Source organism: Passer domesticus, chromosome 1 (assembly GCF_036417665.1).
Source record: "Passer domesticus isolate bPasDom1 chromosome 1, bPasDom1.hap1, whole genome shotgun sequence".
Taxonomy (NCBI): Eukaryota; Metazoa; Chordata; class Aves; order Passeriformes; family Passeridae; genus Passer; species Passer domesticus.
The window spans coordinates 142348262-142368956 of NC_087474.1; the positions used below are offsets into that span (position 1 = coordinate 142348262).

At 35.1% G+C, this 20695-nt stretch overlaps 1 protein-coding gene across 4 annotated transcripts in view; it reads left to right on the plus strand.

Moving 5' to 3' along the window:
- Positions 1–20695, plus strand: part of ZFPM2 (zinc finger protein, FOG family member 2) — a 306033-nt gene that overhangs the window by 73191 nt on the left and 212147 nt on the right. For all 4 annotated transcript variants that reach the window (XM_064394359.1, XM_064394332.1, XM_064394340.1 and 1 more), the window contains one exon: positions 215–316. In XM_064394359.1, the coding sequence (XP_064250429.1) occupies positions 215–316 (102 nt within the window). The remainder of the gene's footprint in view (positions 1–214; positions 317–20695) is intronic.

Here is a 20695-nt window from a genome sequence, read left to right on the forward strand (position 1 = left end):
CTCACCATGGAACTGGAATAATCAGGGCTTCTTTGAGTCAGTAGGAACTCACAAATGTTTACATGTCTAATACATTTTTTTCATTTTCTCTCTGTTTATAGACATGCATATGCTGTCACTTAGGCATTTAAGCAGTTGTTTGGATATTATAGGAGCTTTGCTTTAAAGTCGCTATTGGAATATGTCAATACTGTATTTTTTGATGGTTTTTCAGGCAATGAAGAGGGCATCCAGGAGGCAGCAGAATCTGATGGCGATGCACGGTCAGAGAAACCAGGGCAGCTTGCAGTGGAGACTGAAGATTGGGATGGGCCAGGTAGGGAGAAACAACTACTGAAAGCCAAGAGAAATTTCCTGAACTAGACTTCAATATTTGTTAATTTCATTATTTTAGTAGATTGTTGTGCTTTGCACTTATTTTTAGTGGACTGTCTCTTTTATGATCCTTTGGGTTCTGGGGTATTGACAGGTAAGTACTGAGATGACATTCTTGAGTTAAAAAAAAATTTCTTTTTTTACACAATTTTGTAAATTATTCAACATAAAATGCCTTATGTACTCGTTTGATGTAAAGAAAAATTTTCTTGCTGCTTAGAATTTTAGGATTAAAATTTCTCAACAAGTTCTTCCATGGTTGAACTAAGGGAGAAGCACTACAGCTCTGTTTTCTAAGGTCAGAAGGTCTCTTCTCAAGCTTTGTGCCAACATTTAACAACATGTTTAGTTAACAATTAGGTATGATGTCTACTAACATTTTCAAGTAGCTTTTTTTACCTGTTTGAGCCTGATAGAAATCATTTAACACACCTGGTCATTGGTTTCAGCGGAAAGAGAAACTCAGATTGCAGTCAATGGAGCGTTAGAACTTCACATTAAAACAGTAATTCAGGGTAACATTTTCTGCTATGTAAGTGAAGATGGTGCAAGCATAACATTGCTAAGATGTAATGGTAATATGGCAATACTTTCAAGTATCTGTTCAATATAAATATGTAAAACCTCTCTTGTACTGTAAAAGTACCTAAGGCAAAGGGGTAAATTGTATTTCTCAATTAGGCAATTCTGCAGTTGAATGCAGTGTTTTCATGGGCATGGACTTGGGAATAGGCCTTAAAAATCCATTATATTGACCATAATTTAATAAAACTGTTGCAAAATGTGGATCTGAAGCCAAACATGCTCTAGCAATAGCTGTATCTCTTATGGAAATTTTCCCACAAAAGGATGAGCACATCAGAAGAGAGTTCCAGAACCATTCTATCAATAATTTATAATGCAATAATAATATTTCATTATAAAAATTCCTATATTTCAATCACATTTCCATCCTTGCTTGATTTTGCAAATTGCTGTATGCTCTTCATGAAGAGAAGAACAAAACTAATGGCAATTTTCTGAAACCAGTAGCTGGAAAATACAATGCAAACAAAAATGAAGACATAGTATATCTAATTATTATGATATCATTTAAAATGTTTTTCATGATGATACACAAAGAATTTGATATTCTATATAAAGCACTAATGATGTTATATGAAAACAAGGTTTAGTATCATGCTACTGTACATGTAAAATAACGCAAAATATATATGTGGATGCAGCAGAATGGCCTTTTCTAGCTGCATAGCAGATTTAAAGGCTGTCAGTATTTACCATATGGCTTATTTTAAATTTCATTATAAATTAAGTCTGTCTGAAATTTGTAATTTTTTGTTGCATGTTTTTGTGTATTTCAGCATATTTGAATGTGCATTTTGTAGTCTGTTACTGTTTTTTATATTTGCTATCTTATTCAGAAGTTTCTGAGATATTTTCTGACACTATGGAGCAAAAGGAGATCTTTTCATTTTGTTGGGAAAAAATTCAGTTAAACAGTACGATAAGTGTACTTCTGCTAATATTTACTGATGGTTTTGACATGGGATAAAATGGAAATCAAAGCTGAGTGTGGAAAATTTCTTTTGACTTCTGAAAACTGATGACCACCTGATACAGATGTATCAGTATCTATATTTTATTTAAATATTGGTTCTTTACAACGGTATAATACGTGTAAAAAAATGAATGGATATATAACATATCCCATACTCTACATCACACATGAAATGAAGTTGACATGGAAAAAGAAGCAATCAAGAAGATAATTTTCAACCATGCGGTACAAAGATAACATTTTCAAGTGTTTTGGAAAACACCAAAACAACAAAGCATGAAATGTTTTGCTTATTTAGGAACATATTTTAGTGCAGCACAAACAGAGCCATCAAAAACTTTGATTCGGAAAATTTACCAGCTGTCAGTAGAGACACAACCTCAAAGGGGAGATGATGATCAATTCTTTGTTATCTGCGCTGCCTCTGGTCCCCTCAGCTTCTCTGGTAAGGAAAGTTCCATCTCTGAGAGGTGGAGCCTCTCAGAATCCAACAAATGTGTTCTGCATGATGCAAGTTGCTGTCAACTGATAATGTGAACTGTGACAACTCAGGAATTTATATAAATAGTAGAGCTGTTTTGTTATTTTAATATTTTATGTCTTTTTTTAGCACTAAGGGAACATAGCATGACTTTCAGAGCCAGTACTTGTCAAGAACTGAAAAATTAAGCTTCTGGTATTAATTAGAGTTTTATTTTGTTTGCAAATTTGGATTGTCCACATACATCCTTAAGTTTTTGTAATTAGAAATTTCTTAAAAAAAAAAATAAAAAAATCTAAAGTTAAATGTGCTGTAGCCTTCAAAGAATGTCTGGTGAAGCAATATGTCAGATCAGATTATTGTGACCTTCACTGACCATCAAGGAATTTCAAAGATACTGCCTACTCTGTGTAGCCACTTTGAGGGTTACCTGAAGGTTTTTCAACTACCCTCAGTTTTAACTGTTCTTATCTTCAATTTTTAAAAATTCCTGTTTAGTGAAACTGCTCTGAAATAATGGAAACTTAGGTCAATAGACTGTCTGTGAACACATCGTGAAGGGCCTGATCCTTTTTCTGTTATAGCCAACAGCAAAAGTCCAAGGAATAGAAAGCAAGAACAGCAAGACTGGGTTTAAATGCATTTTATGTAAAAATACTTAGTTTTTAAATGTGAAAGCAGAGGTCTTTTTTATGACATAACAAACAGAAAGATCTCCTACATGGGTTCTACAGATCACCCATCATATTAGAGAATATGATCATTCTGGTTTCTACTGAATGTATGTTTCGTGCTTCCATAGCAGAACTTCCTTAAAATCTCTGAAAATTTTAGATACTGGGCGCCTCAATTAAAATGTTGCTAAGCCAAATATAAGGAAGTGATATATTCAATGGCATCTTGAAAGATAAATTGTTTATAGATTTGGAAATGAGTAGTTGTTAATCATTATTCAGTGGTCATGCTTGCAGTGCTGGATACAAGTTCTGTCCACCATACTTTTCATTGTAAGAGACAGCAAATATGAGCTCTATCAAAAAGGAGAAAAGGTTTGAATTCAGAAGGATGACTTATGATTTGGAAGACTTTAAGAACAATTTTTAGACTTTCCAAAAGCTAAAATAAAAAATGAAGGCAATGTTGATAATGCCTAGAAGATAATTTAGAAGAAAAACAACCAGAAAAATCCAGGTGGATGTGACCAGATGCTCGGAGCTATAATCTGAGGCTAAAAGAAAAAAAAAAAAGAGGAAAGGAAGAAAAAACCCTAAAAATCTATCAATAGCTTAATTAATAACAGTAAGATGACATTTTAAAATGTGGTAAGAAAAAAATAATTAGAAAATTGGTATTGATCATGATCATTGATAAATCATGACTCAATAGTTAGAGGGAACAGGTAAAAAGGTAAAGTAATTATTTCTAGTCTGCTTAAAACATTTGTGCTGGAAAGCCTATTTGACTGTATGTGATGACTGTAGTTCTGTATTAGGTAATTTAAGGAGTGTGATGGTTTGAGTTTAACTTTTTTAGGAGCTAGGTGACCCAGCTCTAGTGATAAACTTCAGTTCTGAAGAGGTTTTGAGGTTTTGATATGATTTCTCAAATGTGTTCAAAACCAGTAAAAGTTGGTGTGCGTAGTGACAGACCTGTCCACATGGCAGTGGTCCTACTGGAAATAAGGGGATAAGTACTGTAGGATGCTTTTATTAAGAGGGAGTTATAAGAATGCCAATCTGTATAGGCTTATAGAAAAATATGTCCTGAAAAACCAACATAATACATAATGTGAGCTAAATTATAATTAGTTTTTTGTAGTATGTTTTAAATTTTTAAAAATGTTGAATAATGGGTAGATATTGCTATTGGCAGACCTGAATAACTTGCGATGTTAGCTGCAGAAATATTTTGGTTTCAGAGTGATTAAATATAAAGTTATGAGCTTATGAGAAGGTAAATAAATACTTTCATAGAATTGTTACAATTGTAAAAGACCTGTAGGAGCATCAGAAAGCAGGGTATCTGAAAATGTCTTAAGATTCAGTGAAATGGGTTTGCGCCCAAAGGGAGGGTTATGGCTAAAAGGGTGTGTTTGGCTTCTCAGATTACCTTCCTTGTCTGGTCAGCAGTCTTGTTTGATGCTGAAACAGGGTTCTGTGTCCTGTGGTCACACTTCAAGAATGATGTTAAAATTTGTAACAGGTTTAGAGAAGAGCCACTAGAAAGTTGAAAAGACTGGTATTATGGAAAAGTCTAGGTCCTTTCCCTATTTATTTTATCAAAGATATATTAAAGTTATATTAAAGGGCAATCTGATTGCAAACTACTTTAAATTCAGAGCAAAAATCTGATAACAATGACCACCTCTTTCTAGCAAATATCAGAGGATTAAATAGATGTTGAAGCTCCAAAGTTTCAGACACAAAGAATGGATTTTAGTGCTTAAAAAGTCATTATTGAAACATTTTATGAAAAGTCACTTATCTGTCATTAGAAATATTTGCATTCAGGATGAGATACTTTCCTAAAGAACATTATCAAGTTCTGTGGCAAACACTGGACTTTAAAAATGAGATAGATTTCACTGGGGCAGAAATTAGACTGACTGACCATGATAATTCCTTGTAAATAATATGCAATTAATAAATGAGAATGCTATCTATTGCTTTTATAAATATTGTACTATTTGGGTGTACAAGCAGGTCTCATATAAGCTATTCCCAATTTTTATTTCTTCAGTAACTGTTTACTAAAACTATGTAAAGAATGATAACTTCTTTATGCTTTTCTCTATTGTGTAATTCTCAATTACTCTGTAGAGATGAAACAACACAACAGAGTTTAAGACAACACATACTGATTTTGTAATGTGCAAGGGAACCATTTTCTTCCTGTTGGCAGATGGGATGCAATTTGCTAGCACTGACTAAAGCAAAAAGTTTTTCCAAATCCAGTGCACCACCCTGTGAGTGCCATTCTTGTGACTTTCTTCCTGCAATTACAACAAACAATGAGTGCTTCAGCCATCAGTGAAGTTGTATCTGGCTTTTAAGACAGAGAAACATTGTTACCAGTTGAAGAACTAAATGTAGGGCATTTCCAAAGGTGAAATTAATGCCATTCAGAAAAGTCTTTGTTCTAAGGAAGAACTGGATCTCTTTCTTCTTAATTCCTGTGCACTACACTAGATTGTCCTTATTCCTTCTGTGAGCTCTTACTTTTATAAGTCATAAGGTTGCATGTCTTTCCTATGGGCTTATCAGAATGGGGTGATTTTGTCAATTGGATAGCTTGAAAATCAGTCTCTGAAGTTCTTTGGAATTGTATCTGAATTCTGCTTAGAATGTGAGAAAATGTGATTTGTCCACATTTCCAAAATGTTAAAAAAAACCCAAGTGAAAAAAACCCCTGCCATGCAGTGTAAAAGGCCTAAAACTTTTATTGGCAGTTCACAGTGATTTTTTGCATGTATTATTTGCCTTTATCTCCACATAAAGGGAAAGTTTTCCATGTGTAAAATTCTGCCTCCAGTAAATCAACCGGATTTCTGGTAGTGACAGTAATAAATCGGAATGAAGTTGCAACTCATGTTACTCATTTCAGCAGACCCATCATCACTGGAACACATGTATCAGAGAACAGTTGAAAAAAGAACTAAGGATAGTTAAATGTAGCATGTTATAGTTTCCTTTAATTACTCTTACAGGTTGGTGTTTTTCTTAAAATGTATCAGAAATGTTAAGAAAAATGGTATACTGGAAATAAAATAGCACTTCAAAATGATGTTTCATTGACCTATGCTGCTGTTAATATTCAATAAAAGATTGAAACAGCCTTTAATGTAAATTCTGGTGTATTGCTTTAGTGAGTTGTAGATCAGAAAATTGTAGTGAACATTGGGCATACCAGATTCACATTTTTACCTGCTATAAAAGGTACTTGGAAAATCTTTTCTGTATAGATTTCCTGTAATGATTCGTAAGAATCATTGCAAATATGTATTGATTGTTGGGTTTACTCTGCATTATTTAGTAATACTATAAAAAGTTTGGGTTACAAAACAAAGCTGTATAATACAGAGTGGAATGGTTGGTAGACCACTGCAAGATGGAAGTAGACATTAATGATAGCCTTCCCCCTCCCCCCCTTTTTTACTTATTTTTCTTTTCTTATTTTCTTTTTTAATTTTTCTTTTTTTTTTTTTTTTTTTTATTTTCTTTCTTTTTAAACCAGTCCTAAGAAGGACTTGGAGATTACTGTCCTGATTTTGTTTCCTTTTTGATTGGGGAAATGTGGTAGATTTAAGATCTTGGAAATGCTATTTGATGTAAATTAACAAAAATCCATGAAACATAGTTAACCATAGATATAGTCTGACAGTAAGAAGAATATTGTGAAGAAGCAGAGGAAATCATAGAACGACTGTGTGTTACTCTGACAGTGAATCGGTGTTATCTCTGCTATCAGATAATGCAGTTATCATTAATTTTCACATTTGCATTTCAATCTTTGGAAGGAAATGACTCTTGCCGGATGAAGATAAGAGCTCTGTACCACTATAATGAACCATCATTTTATCCCGATGCTTTGTATCCATATGAAAATGAGGCTGGGTGGTGTGGTATGTGAGGAGGCGGTGGGGGGGGGGGGGGGGTCACACAAACATTATAACAAAGTGTCAAAAATCACCACAGACTTTTGGAACCCGTAATGAAACAAGAGCAGACTAAATAAATCTTCTGTAGTGAAGTGGATATTGGATTAAAAGCAGAGAGCTGGGCTCCGAGGCTCCAGGGGTTGGGAGGGAACCTGGTTGAAGCAGGGAAGGATTTCTGTGGATCTTGATCTGGTTTCCATCAACAATTTGAACTAGGAGGAGGCCATTTGGACATAAAATGACAAAAGTAAGGGTCTAAGACTCATTGAGTTAACCTTTGCACTGCAGGTCTTGTTTTGACACTTATATTCTTTTAAGGGAGGTGCTCTTAGATTGCTGTCTTGTATTTTGGATTATGGTATGAATCTGTTTTAAGGAGTTACCACAGCTTGGCATTAAATGCAGGATTTTAAATAATTATCAGTCTTGTATATAGAATTTATCAAAGTCATCAAGGACTGCAGTTTTCCCAGTTCTTTTTCATGCATAGCCCCGATTTGTGTTGCTTACCTGAAACTTGATCTGCAGACGTCTGCATTAGTCCATTTTAGGTCTGATTCACTAATACCAGTGTTACTGAAATATACTTGCACTATGTTCAACTTGTTTAACCTTTATGATGTAGTTAGTACTTAGTTAGTCTGTAACTTAGAGACTTCACAGTATATAATTTATACTTATTGCCAAATGTCTTCTAAAAACTAGAACTCTTGAGGTTTACCCTGTTGCCCCATTTTTTGTAACAAAAGCTGAGTTTCTTAGATCATTAAATGATTGTAAGAACTTGTATTTAAATATGTAGTATTTAAAAAGTAATTCTTAGTGTGAAACCTGGCACCATTTATAGGAGCATGAAGATGTCAATCTTGCTGTGAGCAGCTGGGATTGATGAATTATTCTGTTGGCTGTAGCAGCTGCTTCCTCTTGCAGACCTTTCTCTGGGTCGCACCTCTCTCTCTTTACATGATGAGAGTCTTTGCTTCATAATGAGAGGATGCTGGTCTAAGAAGTGGAAGAAAAAATATGCGAGTCCTGTGTTAATATATTCAGTAGTAACAGAAGGGGAATAGTAAATAAGTGTTAAAATGGTGCCTGTCATGATTTTGGTTGAGGCCAGCGGTCACTCTTCCCAAGCAGATCCCAAAGTGCAGAAGCTGTAGCATTGCAAGGAACATTCTCCAGAGGTAGTTTGTGTGCTGACTCCTGATTAAAGGCTAAGGAAGCCTCCCAGCAGAAAACCATGGCTGTGCTTGGCCTCCATGCCCAGAGCTGTTCTTTGCCATGTGTAATGAAGCTTTTATTTACATTTGACATGCGTAGTGCAGAGGTTCTCTGTTGTTCAAGGCAGTTGATACTATTGGTGGACTGCTCCCTGTACAGACCTGAAGGATGAGAATGTGAGAGCAGCTGGGTGAATTCATGCTACATGCAAGTAGCAGCCAAAATTTCACTGTCATCTTTTCTGTGAGCAGTTTTGACTTTTCTAGGAATGAGGCTGTTGCATGACCTACATTGATCATGTGTAATAGATGGGGAGAAATTTTACTTATGGTCACACCTGACAAAATGAAATTCTGCCAGAAATAGTGGTCACCATGGCTTTAAGAGAAAATTGAGGTGTAAAATAATGACTCTAAATTCATAAGAATAGGCAGTAATAAATTTTGAAAACTAAGACATATTTCTTATTATAATGTCACTTCCTGTGGTGACTTCTGTAGAATCACTTTCATGATGCATGGTGCAAATATTGTAGGATTCTGTAAACTTGGAGACATGGATTGTCTCATTTTACTTGCAACCTAAAATATAAAAACCAGTGACATCATCACTGAATACTGGAGCTCTTGTCAAACATTCCAACTGTTTTGTCAGTTGGAATGCCATTTCCTTATCATTGTATTATTAACATAATATTCTGTATGATACATATTGTATAATTGATATTATTAATATATTATTGTTATTGTTTGCATATATATGTAAATTTAAATTTAATTTCAAAATCAGTTTCTATAGAAATGAGGCTAGTTTAGAAGTAACATCTTGCATATACATTTCACATGTGGAGAACTTCAATTTTATTTAAACAATTAGCCTTTTAGAATCTTTTCAAACTCAGAACTTAATTTTTATCCAAGTCAAAATGCTTCAGGAAAGTGAAACTACCTAGAACCTTCAAATATATTAGTTGGGTTTTTTTTTAATGGCATTCCATTCATTTACTATTTCTGTTTTTTATTTGTCCATTTGTGAAATATTTATTTGACATATTTTTGATTTTCAGTGTGTTAGGTGTAAGTTATTCTTTGGAGACCATCTTGATCTTCAGGTGGGTGAGTTTTTGGGTCAGGGTCATGGTTGAGAAGTGGCAGTCCCTAATTTAGTGCCCCTCCTTCTCCAACACTCACTCTTCTCTCACTCCAGTGGGAGATACAAAAGACACATGATGGGTTGAGTAAACACTAGTAGAAACAACAATGGGATAAAAAAAAATGAGCAATTCTAGTGACAATCCTAATAACAACTGCATATGTAAGAGAGGGTGTTTTACATGGAAAATGCTTATCAACGTGGCACAACACTGAGCCAAAGAACAAAATGACTGGGCACACCCTCCATGTGCCACCTTTTCTTCCCAACCACAAGCCATAACCCTCCCTCTTGGAGGTGAGGATCCTTTGCTTTCCCTCCCAGTGATGACGTGCATAGTATAGAATAACATGGACATGCACATACAGCTCCAGACTGTGCAAAATTAACCCTGTCCTTGGCCAAAATTAGGACAAGTAGGTAGGCTTGAAAATTATCTGGTATCTTACGGTATTTTTTGTACTTCTGTACACCCAACAGGAGAACATTGGCCTGACTGGTAAAAGTCCTTGACCTTTGAATGAAAGGTGATACATATTTGAAATGTATTCTATTTTGATTGGCATTTATGTTTCAAGCACAAAAGACTTCTTGTTCTCTGAAAAAAGTTGATAGCTGGGGAAGGCATATGCAAGGGAAGAATCATCAGATTCACTAGGTACTTCACTTTGGACATGATACGCTACATAGTGGATATTATGTAAAGTACAAATCCCTGTAGGTCACACAGTGAAGGACTCCTGTGAAATTCTGCGGGGAATCAATGAACATCTGCATTACAATACATTGTTTCCTGTCATTCCATGCACCAAGGGACCTGCAGAGGCTGGCAAGAAGCTTTGCACTTTTCAGCTGCCTTCAGTGTAGTTTGGCCATAAAGGCAATATTTCACCCTGGTAGTGGCAGAGGACTGGGAAAGTGTCTGGTTTTGGAAACAGATTGAGTGAGAATCAAAAGGAACATGTAATCAGTCCACAAGTATTTTGTTCTTTGTTGTGTTTTTTCTGTTAATTCAGCTAAGATTATTGCATTCAGAGTACTGCATGACAACACTGGCTTGAACAGTTGAAAAATGGATGTGTCAATATATTGAACCATATTCACAGCACAGCATTATTTCATGCACTTAAGGTGTAGTCCAGTAGTTGGATACAAATACCTACTGAGAGATGTTAGTGACTTCATTTCTTAAATTGGCACGTTTCAGTGATGACTTCTGTGTTCAGAAGTTCATTGAAGAAAATATTTTGATTTTCACAGTACAGTGTCCTTCTAAACCTTCAAAAGCCACTATATTTACTTTCTCTTACGGCATCATAAGATAAAAGTTGGAATAATATAAATAAAACAACAAAAAATTATTGCCAGGAACCATTGTACTTCCTTTCAAAAGGACTAACATTTGCTGAGAGTAAAAAATTTAGTGTTATGTGTGATACTGTAGTTACTCTCAAAATTGCACAGTTCAGGGTGGTTCAGAGTGAGAAGAGGAAACTGGATGTTGTGGTCATGGAACTGGAACTAAGAGCAAAGTCCTCTCTCAATTCTGACATTGACTTTCTGTGTTTAGCTCAGTGAGACCAGTTTAGCAAACATTTGGGTTTAGGTTTAATTGCCACATTTAATTTGTAGGTTGCTTTACTGTTGCATTCTCAAAAGGAAGATGAAATTAACAGTAGATCTTATTTTCACTCCTTGATTTAGGCTTCAGACAAGGGTATGTGCAAAGGGTTTTTGTAAAGTGCAGTAGTGGTCATCATATAGAAATGCTGCAGTAAACTCCTTTATGCAGTCACTCAGCACTTATTCATCAACATAGCAAAAGTAAGAATGGCTGTCTTAATAGCATCAGACCTCATTTTTATCTAATTACAGAATGTGTAGTTCTTTGAGCATGTTCTAATGGAATCTGAGAAACCCCAGAATCAAATATTCAGAAGTGTGGTTCAGAGTAAAAACTAGTGAGATATTTCAGTAAGCAGAAGTAACAATAATTAAAGCCTGTGTTTGGAAAGCTGTAACTCTTAGTTTTTCCTGCAGTCAGCTGATTACCTTAGACATTCTAAAATAGCTGTGTAGAGGACATTTTGTTCCTACCCTCCTCTCCCCCTGACAAAGATTTTGGAGTGTTCTGAATGTGCTCTTTAATTATCATGGTTGATTCCAAAAACTATTTTTAGTCTAGAGCATACGAAATCATATTCATGGGGAAGATGCTTGCAAATATCTGTTATGGTAGTGTGGGCAGCCAGTCCAGTGTATACATTTCATCTGTTATGATTTGTTCCAAAAGAAGTCAATCAAACTGTCCCATCATAGCTTACTCTTTCCCTTTGCTCCTCTTTATGTCTGAGGACTTTTAAGCAATGTATTCAAAGTGAAAATCTTGAACAGCTGACTTCATAACATGTTTTTGGGGATTACAGGTAGAAAAACTTCACCATATTTTACATAGCTTTGTTTTAAGTAAATATTGCATGATTACACATTGCCTTATTTATTTTAGAAAACAATATTGTCTGATATATTTCAAACATTTGGGATAAAGCTGTAAAAATCATATTTTACTGAGAGAATATACTTGGGGTGGGCTTCTTCAGGTCTTTGCTGCTCTAATTTTATGGCAGTATAAATGTGTTGATTTATAAGATGCTTCATCAGCACAAACCCACAATGATGGACTATTTTGGATAATTTTGAAAGGTAATACAATGTATACAGTAGGGAAATACTGTTCCAGAGTGTCTTGTGTATGCATTTTGGGATGGGTGGTTCAGCCCAGGAGACTGAATTTCAAATTACATCATTGTATGAAAAAAAACCTCTTCATTCAGTTATCTGAACTTTGATACTTACAGTGTAGTGCCAAAATTACTAATCACTTAATAAATCTTTGGCTTACATGTATAAATAGATACTAGCTATCATTAAAAAAAAAAAAAAAGACTGTCTGGAAAGCACTCATGATATGCATCCAGTCAGAGTTTTCTTAAGTTGACCACAGTCCAATTTTCAGGGCTTGTGTAATACAACATCGCAAATACTTCATATCATTTGTTGCTATCTGATAAAGTATGTATAATATTATAATTTATTTACTTAATAATTTTACTGTAGTGATTTCTACTTTATTATTTTTATTTACTTATTCTCAGGAACCCCCCCCCTTTCCCCCTATTACAGAACTGCTTCACATTTGATACTGACTATTTTTCAAAGTTCTGTGTTGGATATCAACTTTCCATGGAACTTTTCTTTAGGAGGTGCTCTCTAAATATGTGACTATTTCTAGCAGCCAAAAAAACCCCCCAAAAAACAAAACAAACAAAAACACCAAAAAAATCCCCTGCAATGAAACAACAGATATTTTGGTGTGTTGCATTCCGATAAGAGCTATCATTTAGTTTAATTACTATATCCGTAACACTTTAGCCATCAAATTTTGAGCGTCTTCCAAGGAAATTATTTTGTTTCATCCTGTCCTGCTACTCATTATTTTAATAGTTGCAACTTACTTGGTTTTTTTTTTTCTATATTGTCATGCCGCAATGTATGAGTCATCAAAGAATGATAAGGTAGTTGACAGGGATGTAGGGCTTAAAATGGTATAAATGTGCCAGAAGACATCTTCAGGGGACCCTGAAGAAGTGTCCTTGCATATTGCTATGGTACCTTTAAATCTGTTACCTGCAAAGCAATGGCAATCAGGAGTGTTGGAGTCTGTTCTACATGATGAAAGTAAGCTTTAGGTTTCTGATATGCTTTTCTGTAGGAATGCATCTGATTACAGAGAAGTCAATCTCCTTGGATTCTGCCTCTTGTCAATATATCCTGTAATGCATATGGGTATTGACAACCATGATGTAAGAGATTAGTTGCTCAGCTGATTCATTGGTCTCACATTGTTCAGTGTTCTGTCTACTGGGAAGCTCAGTCAAGAAATTAAATACTCCAATAGTACTAAGAAACTGATCTTTCCTCTTAAAAAGACTTGCCATTCTGCTTGCTTTTTAATTTTTCTCACAAAAGAGACAAAAAATGTCTTGCATTTTTTAGAAAGTACGTCATAGTAGTTTCACCATTTCTTAGCTTCTAGGATCATTGCCCTGTAAAAATGCTGTGTGTTTCCCAATGCTTGGACATATCATGATACTTATCTAAAGAGAAAAAATGATATATTTTTTAAAGAAAAATGCTGACCTAGTTAGTGAGGCTGAAACCCTTCATTAATTAGAAGTTGTAATTGCAATTACATGGTAAAATTAATTTATCACGAAAATAATCCTATCAGTTTTCCTTTTTGGAAAAATGGAACCAAATTATTTTAGCAGCCCATATTGCTTAAGGCTGATATTACAATGATACTGATTTAGAGTGAATAAAGCAATCAAATTCTATTTTCAAGATCTGAAATTCTGAGACTGTGTGATAGATAGTTTATGTATTTTATGAAATTCACTTGAGTTGTAATTTTGTAATTACATATAATATATGAAGCATATATGCACAGATAAATGCATAAAAGGAATATAGTGTGTTGAAATTTAAAAAGAGGGAATTGAAGATAACACAGCACATAATATATAGAAAAATTCATGTAATATGGCAAGTATGCTACAGAGTGTGAAACTGAGAATACCTTTTCTACTCTCAGGCTATTTAGACTTCCTTGATATTCAAATGTTAATGTACATTAAATGGAATTTAAGGAGGTCCACCTTGGTGGACCTCAGGCAGCCCTAGCAGGTAGTGATCCTTGGGGATACCACTTTATGTATATATTTGCAAAGATGTTAAAGCCATGAAATGTAGTCCTTTGATGACATCATAACTGTGAAATACAGCATTATTTTGCTCATCAGAATCAGAACTTTGCTTTACTATATTAAGCAGTATGTACCCATAAATAAAGAATACCAAATACTGAAGCTGACTGCTGTAACCCAACATGGCCATCTTCAGCTGAAATACTCATCACTGTCTGATGCCCCATGCATGTCAGGGGACTATTTGTAGAGTATTTTGCTGTCAAATATCACTAAATTTAACAGTGTCTTCTCTCCAGAAATGAAGTAATAAGTGTTATAGATTCTGTGATATAGCTATATCTGCAAATTTAGCAGTTACTTATGCTTTCTTAAATTTGAATGGGGGGCAGAAATTTGTTATTTTATGTCAAGCTCATCAAACTTGCTCTTTAAATTTAAGAATCTCAAATAAATAATTAAAATTTCTGGTTCTGTTGAAGTAAATATAAAAGTACACATTGATGACAATGGTGTTAATACCTAGTCTGTTAATGGTTAGTTAATGAATACATGTATCCTTTGCACAAGACTCACAAATGTACTCTTCAGGAGAAAGATTGCTAGGCACAGTCACCAGGGGAGTGTTCATCTGCTTGCACTTTTTTATTAGATGGGGAGAAGAACAAGTACACTTCTGGGCACCTGAAAATATGCTAGGTCTCCATGAAAAAGATTTCACAGAAGAGTACAAGAAATCCATGCATAAATCTATCTGTCCAGACTAACTGGCGTTTAAAGATAGAATCAGTAAGTCTTACTTTATTTTTTTCTCTACAGGTAGTAAGGCAAAAAAAAATCTTTCAGAAAAACACATCTGTTCATCTAGGCTCTCATTTTGAAAAATATTTTAAGATTTATATTTTAATGTGTGTGAGCATTCCATTAAAAACCAGAACTACCCACATGCATGAAGCTCAGCATAAATGTGTTCATAGGACTGTGGCTTTAGCTCAGAAACTCTTCCAGGAAGGATCTGCCTATATCATGGTACTTTCTACGTACTCAGCAAACTGCCAGCCTGAATAAATTAACAAGGATGGAAATCAAAGCAATACTAAAGACCCCTTTCTACTCTGGAAATGTAAAAGGTCTTAAAGGTGAACTAAATTACTTCAATACAAAGAATTCTGAATACAGTGAATGTCAAATTGTAGCTGCTTCAGTTTCTGTTAATTACAGAGAATTTTTTAATGAATTTGCTTGATTTTTAACTTACTATTTTGAAACAGTTTTTAATTAAAATACTTAAGACGTTTTGACTCATATATGTTTCTTAAAGTAAATATATTTTCTTTTGCTTTGAGAAATAGGAACTAAGTCTTGAGGCTGTTATTCATTTCATAGCCACATAGTAGGGTCTAACATGGTAACTTTTTAATGGGAAAATAATTTGGATTCTGCAATGTTTTCTTATTTATTTTAAATTTTAAAAACCCCTGTTTTGTGACTCTGATTATATCTGTGGATACAGTCTTGTGGTGCCATACAGTCTTGTGTTGTTTTAATTTAATTTATGATTTTACCATAACTGTGTATATTTTACTATAACTGTATATGGGAATATACCAATATAAAGAATTGTGAGGAGAAGAAGATATTTAAATATTGTGCAGGGCTAGAAAAGGATTGTGATATATGATGTCCAAAATGTTCGTAAGGACAACTCTTTTCTTAAAGGAACTATTTTCAGGGTTTTTTTGTCTTTTAGTTTAGTTTTTTTAATAAAAAATACCATAAGTGTGACTGAAGGGATATCCTGAAATACCCTGTGGGAATCACCAGTGGCTCTTCATTTCTCCTTCCGAAGATCAGTTATATTTACTGCCTATTATTTTAATTATTTACCTAACTCCAAAGAGTATTTTGGAATTATGATTGTTGCTTAATGACTTTTTCAAGCATCAGCTGATAAACTAAAACTTGCCTTTGCAGTTTGGGGGAATAAAAGAAAATACACTCTTTTATTATCTCAGTGCCAGTTACTTAACTGTGGTGCATTCTATTTGTATTTTTATCAACTTTTTTCTTCAATTTTTCTTTTATGCAGACACTTCCTACTCTTTAACTTTTGCTTCCCTTATGCAGTATTTGTAGTAATAGAACAAGTCCACATATATTATTTTTTATTTGCCTTATGGCAGTAAAAACATTGTGAGGAATTCCTATTCCTATGCATTGTGAGGAAGAAGGCATGAGATTATTTAACTGAATTTACTTTATATGAAAACTGCAGCAGCTAAGCTTACATGTGCTTCTCTCTTGTGCTCATGGCCTGGTGATACTCCCCTGTTCTATTTATCATTCCTCTCTGCCTGCACTTGTGTTCCCCTTCCTTCATCCACGCAGACGGTCACAGCACAGGAGCTGTTGAGGTGAAATCCAGCAGTGCTTAGTGGAGCAAAAATCTTTACAGGCTGGCTACTTAAAAACAATTAACAAAACGTGTGCAGCAGAGGCAGTTTCCCCAATGCACTCATACATGTGCTGAAGAAATATTTTCCTTTTCAAGTTTTGTTTCCCAAGTAAAAAGGAAAGTGTTTTGTTGTTCCTGTTCCCTTTTGATAATTCATAATTTCTGATCATCTCCTTTTATATTCTTGGTATGATTTTGTTCATGTCCTTAATTTTCACTCTGCTCTGTATTAATTTTCTTTCATTTATTTCCTTTGATTCTATTAAAGTTCTTTTTCCATGTGGTGTGTCTTTCATGCATTATAATTATAAAATATTTCTGTTTTCTCTTCAAGCATTCCAGTTTTATTTACCTGGCTTTCTAAGTTTAGGTGTAGTGTTTCCTACAGTATTTATCAAAGAGAGTACAAGAGGAATGAGCACACTATTGCTGCTCTTGGCTCTGCTGTATTTTCAAAGGGCATCTGCTCATGTTCATTTGATTTTTTTTTTTCCTCAGCTATGTATATAACACATGCATAAGTATCATCAATTCAGTGAAAACACCACAGAGAAAATGAATTTGATGAAATTGGGAGGAAGTTTGCAGCAAACAGTGGATTATATTGGTGTTATATAGCTATCTCATCAAAAGGTAGCAAATGCACAGGACCTTTTGCGCTTTTCAATTTGAAAGAAAATTATTTCATTAGAAAAAAAAGAACCATCACTCTGGATGTTGGAGAATGCCAGAGCCTGATGAAACCAGCTGAAGAGACAAACTGAGTGTACGGATGCAGATTAGCCTTCAGAAGATGAGGGTGTAAAAGGGATTTAATGGTAGGATGGATTATAGAAATCCTTGTAACAATGTTAAATAATTATAGTTCCAGCCGAGATCAAAGCAGTGCTGATTGAACCCCCTCAAGCTGTTAACACGGAGTATCTTGAAGGAAAAAAAAAAGAGGAAAAAAACCCTCTGAGATTGGTCAGCCTGCGCTGACAGTGTCCTCTGATCTGGGGAAGTTCTGCCTGTGCTGAAGGTACAACTTGGGGGGGAGGGAAAATAGAGAGAAAGATTTATCTGTCCGAGTAGCCTATTGGAGTGGGGGGGTTGTTTTTTTTTTGAGGGAGGAGGAAGGGGTTATTTCAATCAATGCTCCTGGAGTTCACACACTTACTGAAATTGCAGTAAACTTTACAGTTGGCTTCTTTCCATATTGGAAAAAGGATTAAATTTCTTTAGCAGAACTGTGGTCTGTAACAGAAAATTATTACACTCTTATTTTTTCCCCCCCTCCCCCCACATACCTTCCCCTCACTTTTAGAGTATGGTTCCTATATACATACCTGCCCAGCAACAACCATTAGTAGTGATAACTGGAAGAACGCCTTTGTAGTAGCAATATTTGGCTGCAGGCAGGGAGTACAGTTGCTATTCCCATTCAACAGCATTAAACATTTATTCTCATTGCCTTGCCTTCCTGGCATTCATGCCTGGAGGATTATGCTTGTGCCTCTATTAATAAAAAGGGGGAAGTCAAAGTTAAACACTTATGGTTTGGTGGCGTGGTAACGTGGCCTAGCCAAAGCTTTTCCTTCTATGTAGCTGTCTCTAAAGTGTATCATGTCTAGTTTGTTGCAAAAGAAAATTTATAACTTTAACAAGGTTGAGGTGTATTGCCAGTGATGGTGTGTTGACTATGTTCAGTTTCTAGCAGAAAATTAGAGAGTACATTAACTGAGTAAGAAAAAACAAGGGTGGATATGACACCTTATGGATTGGAACTAATTATGGAATCATAAAATGGGTTGGAAGGGGCTTATATTTTTCCCACTAGATCAGGTTGTTGAAAGCCAGATCCAGCCTGGCCTTGAAGAGTTCCAGGGATGAGGTACCCAATATTAGTTTGTTCCCCAACTCAGTGCTGGGATGGCAGGTGAGTGAGAATAACCATGGACATACACCATTAAAAGCTGTTGGACTTCTCTCTCCCTCTCTTTTCCCCTGGGCCCTTCTTTCCCCCTCCTCATTCCCTGTATTTTTTATACAAATACAAGTGCTTTGTTTCCTGGGTACTCCCAGTCTACTAAATGCCAATCAGAGGGTGTGTTAATGAACTCTAGATTTCAGAGAATAATGATGCATATGAAACCCCAAACCTGTTATCCAATCCCTGTGTAAGAAGCTGCAGTAATATTTTCCAAATGTTGTAGGTAAAAGCTTGTATCAAAAACTATTACTTTTTTAAAATTCAAAGATAGCTTTGGTATTGGTTTATGAAGTTTGGTATGAGACCTGTCTAGGGGCTTTGTTAACCTGTTAACTTAGGTAAGTCGCTTCTTGCTTAAATACCGAGTACAAGTTTATGTTGAGTGGCCTTAAATCAATCTGTGTGCCTTGGATCAGGCATTAAGAATTTTTAATGGCACCATTTTTAAGGAGTTTTGTGGCCTTTTTTTATTAAAAGTATAACAGTCTTTACAGGCATCTTAAAATATCCTTAGATGTCCAAGTTAAAGGTACAGGTTCTGTGTGTATTTTCCTATCCAAGTCCTATGGAAAATATGGATGTGTGTGTTCTGATGGTCTGGGGAATTTTCCCACTAGGTGGGGTTTAATAATGTTGAAAATTTTACAGAAAAAAGTGTGATCTAAGACAAGATAGAAATGATTTTGCAGTAATTGTTGAGAGATCTTGGCCAAGATCTGCAAAGTTGTTTAGGTGTCTTACTATTTGCTGTTTTGTAGTTTGTAAGGTTAAACGTATATTTGGGAACGGGGTTTAGTTTTTAATCAAACTGCTGGTTGCACTGCTGGATAGAAACAGATAAATCCAATAAGTGAGCTTTAAGGTGATATGCTAGTTCAAAACTATGTGGCATCAATTAAACAAGGGTTTTAAGTGTGAGTTCCACCTGGGCTTGTGGAGTCTTGAAGTTCTGGACAGGGATCTCTCAATTCCTTTTTATAAAGGGGCACTTTGAAGGAAGGAGTTGATGCTGTTTGGACACATGGTATTTTTACGGTGTTATTTTGGGTGTAGTGAAAACTGATGTGATAAATGCTTTGGAGAAGAAATCACCACGTCAGCCTGTGCTAATGGCTGAACTGTCAGGATGAGTTTTTTATAGTGAAAATAGGAAAGAATAGTTTCTTTCTCAGACCAAACGTAAGGTTTTGAAATGGCAGCAAACTTGTGTATCTAGTGTGGTTTAATTTTGAGACTGATTATTTGCAGTGTTAGTAAAAAGAGGGAAAAGGAATAGTTTTTGAAATAGTACTTTTAAGGACAATAGTTGAAGGCAGGAGGGAGGATAAAGGAAGCCATTAGCGATGTTTCTTGAGTTGAGGAAGAATTTCATTGTCTCTCTTTAGGGAATGTGCAGAATCCTTTCTTTCCTTTTTTTACTTCTTTTTTTTTCTTTCCCTGACTGTCTAGAGTTCTGCTGCTGCTATCAAAAATGAATAATAAAATTGGGAATCAATGTGAAATGCTAAGTTCTCCCATCATTAGTTTTTTCTGCATGACAGAGTCATTCTGTATGATTCTTTCTTTCTTGTATCAGGTTACCAAACAAAAAAAACTAAAAAAATTTTTTCCTCTCCCTCACCATCAGCCTTCTCTGTAGCTTTCTAACCTTTCCTGAAATTGCGGAGGAAGAGTTAATAATGGAACTAGCTCTAGTGCATGTTACATACCTATTCTCACTTCTTCTTCACACTTTAAAACCCTTCACAGAGGATTTTAGAATGGGAAAATGCTAAATCAGCTCTTTCCCTGTCCTTGGCTTCTGAGCTTTTTTTGTCATTGTGCTATGGAAAAAAGGATCAGACTCCAAACCTTTAAGCAGTAGCTGCATTTGGAAATAATCTAAAGTAAAGAGATGTCTTTGTGCAATAAGGAACACCATTGTTTCCCTTTGTGTTCTGAAATAACAAATTATTGCCCCTTGACAGTAAATTTGAAATCAGATAATTGAGATTCACTGGATGATTTTTATCTCCAGCATCCATGTAAATTTGTTGTATGCAGTGTGTTGTGAATAGT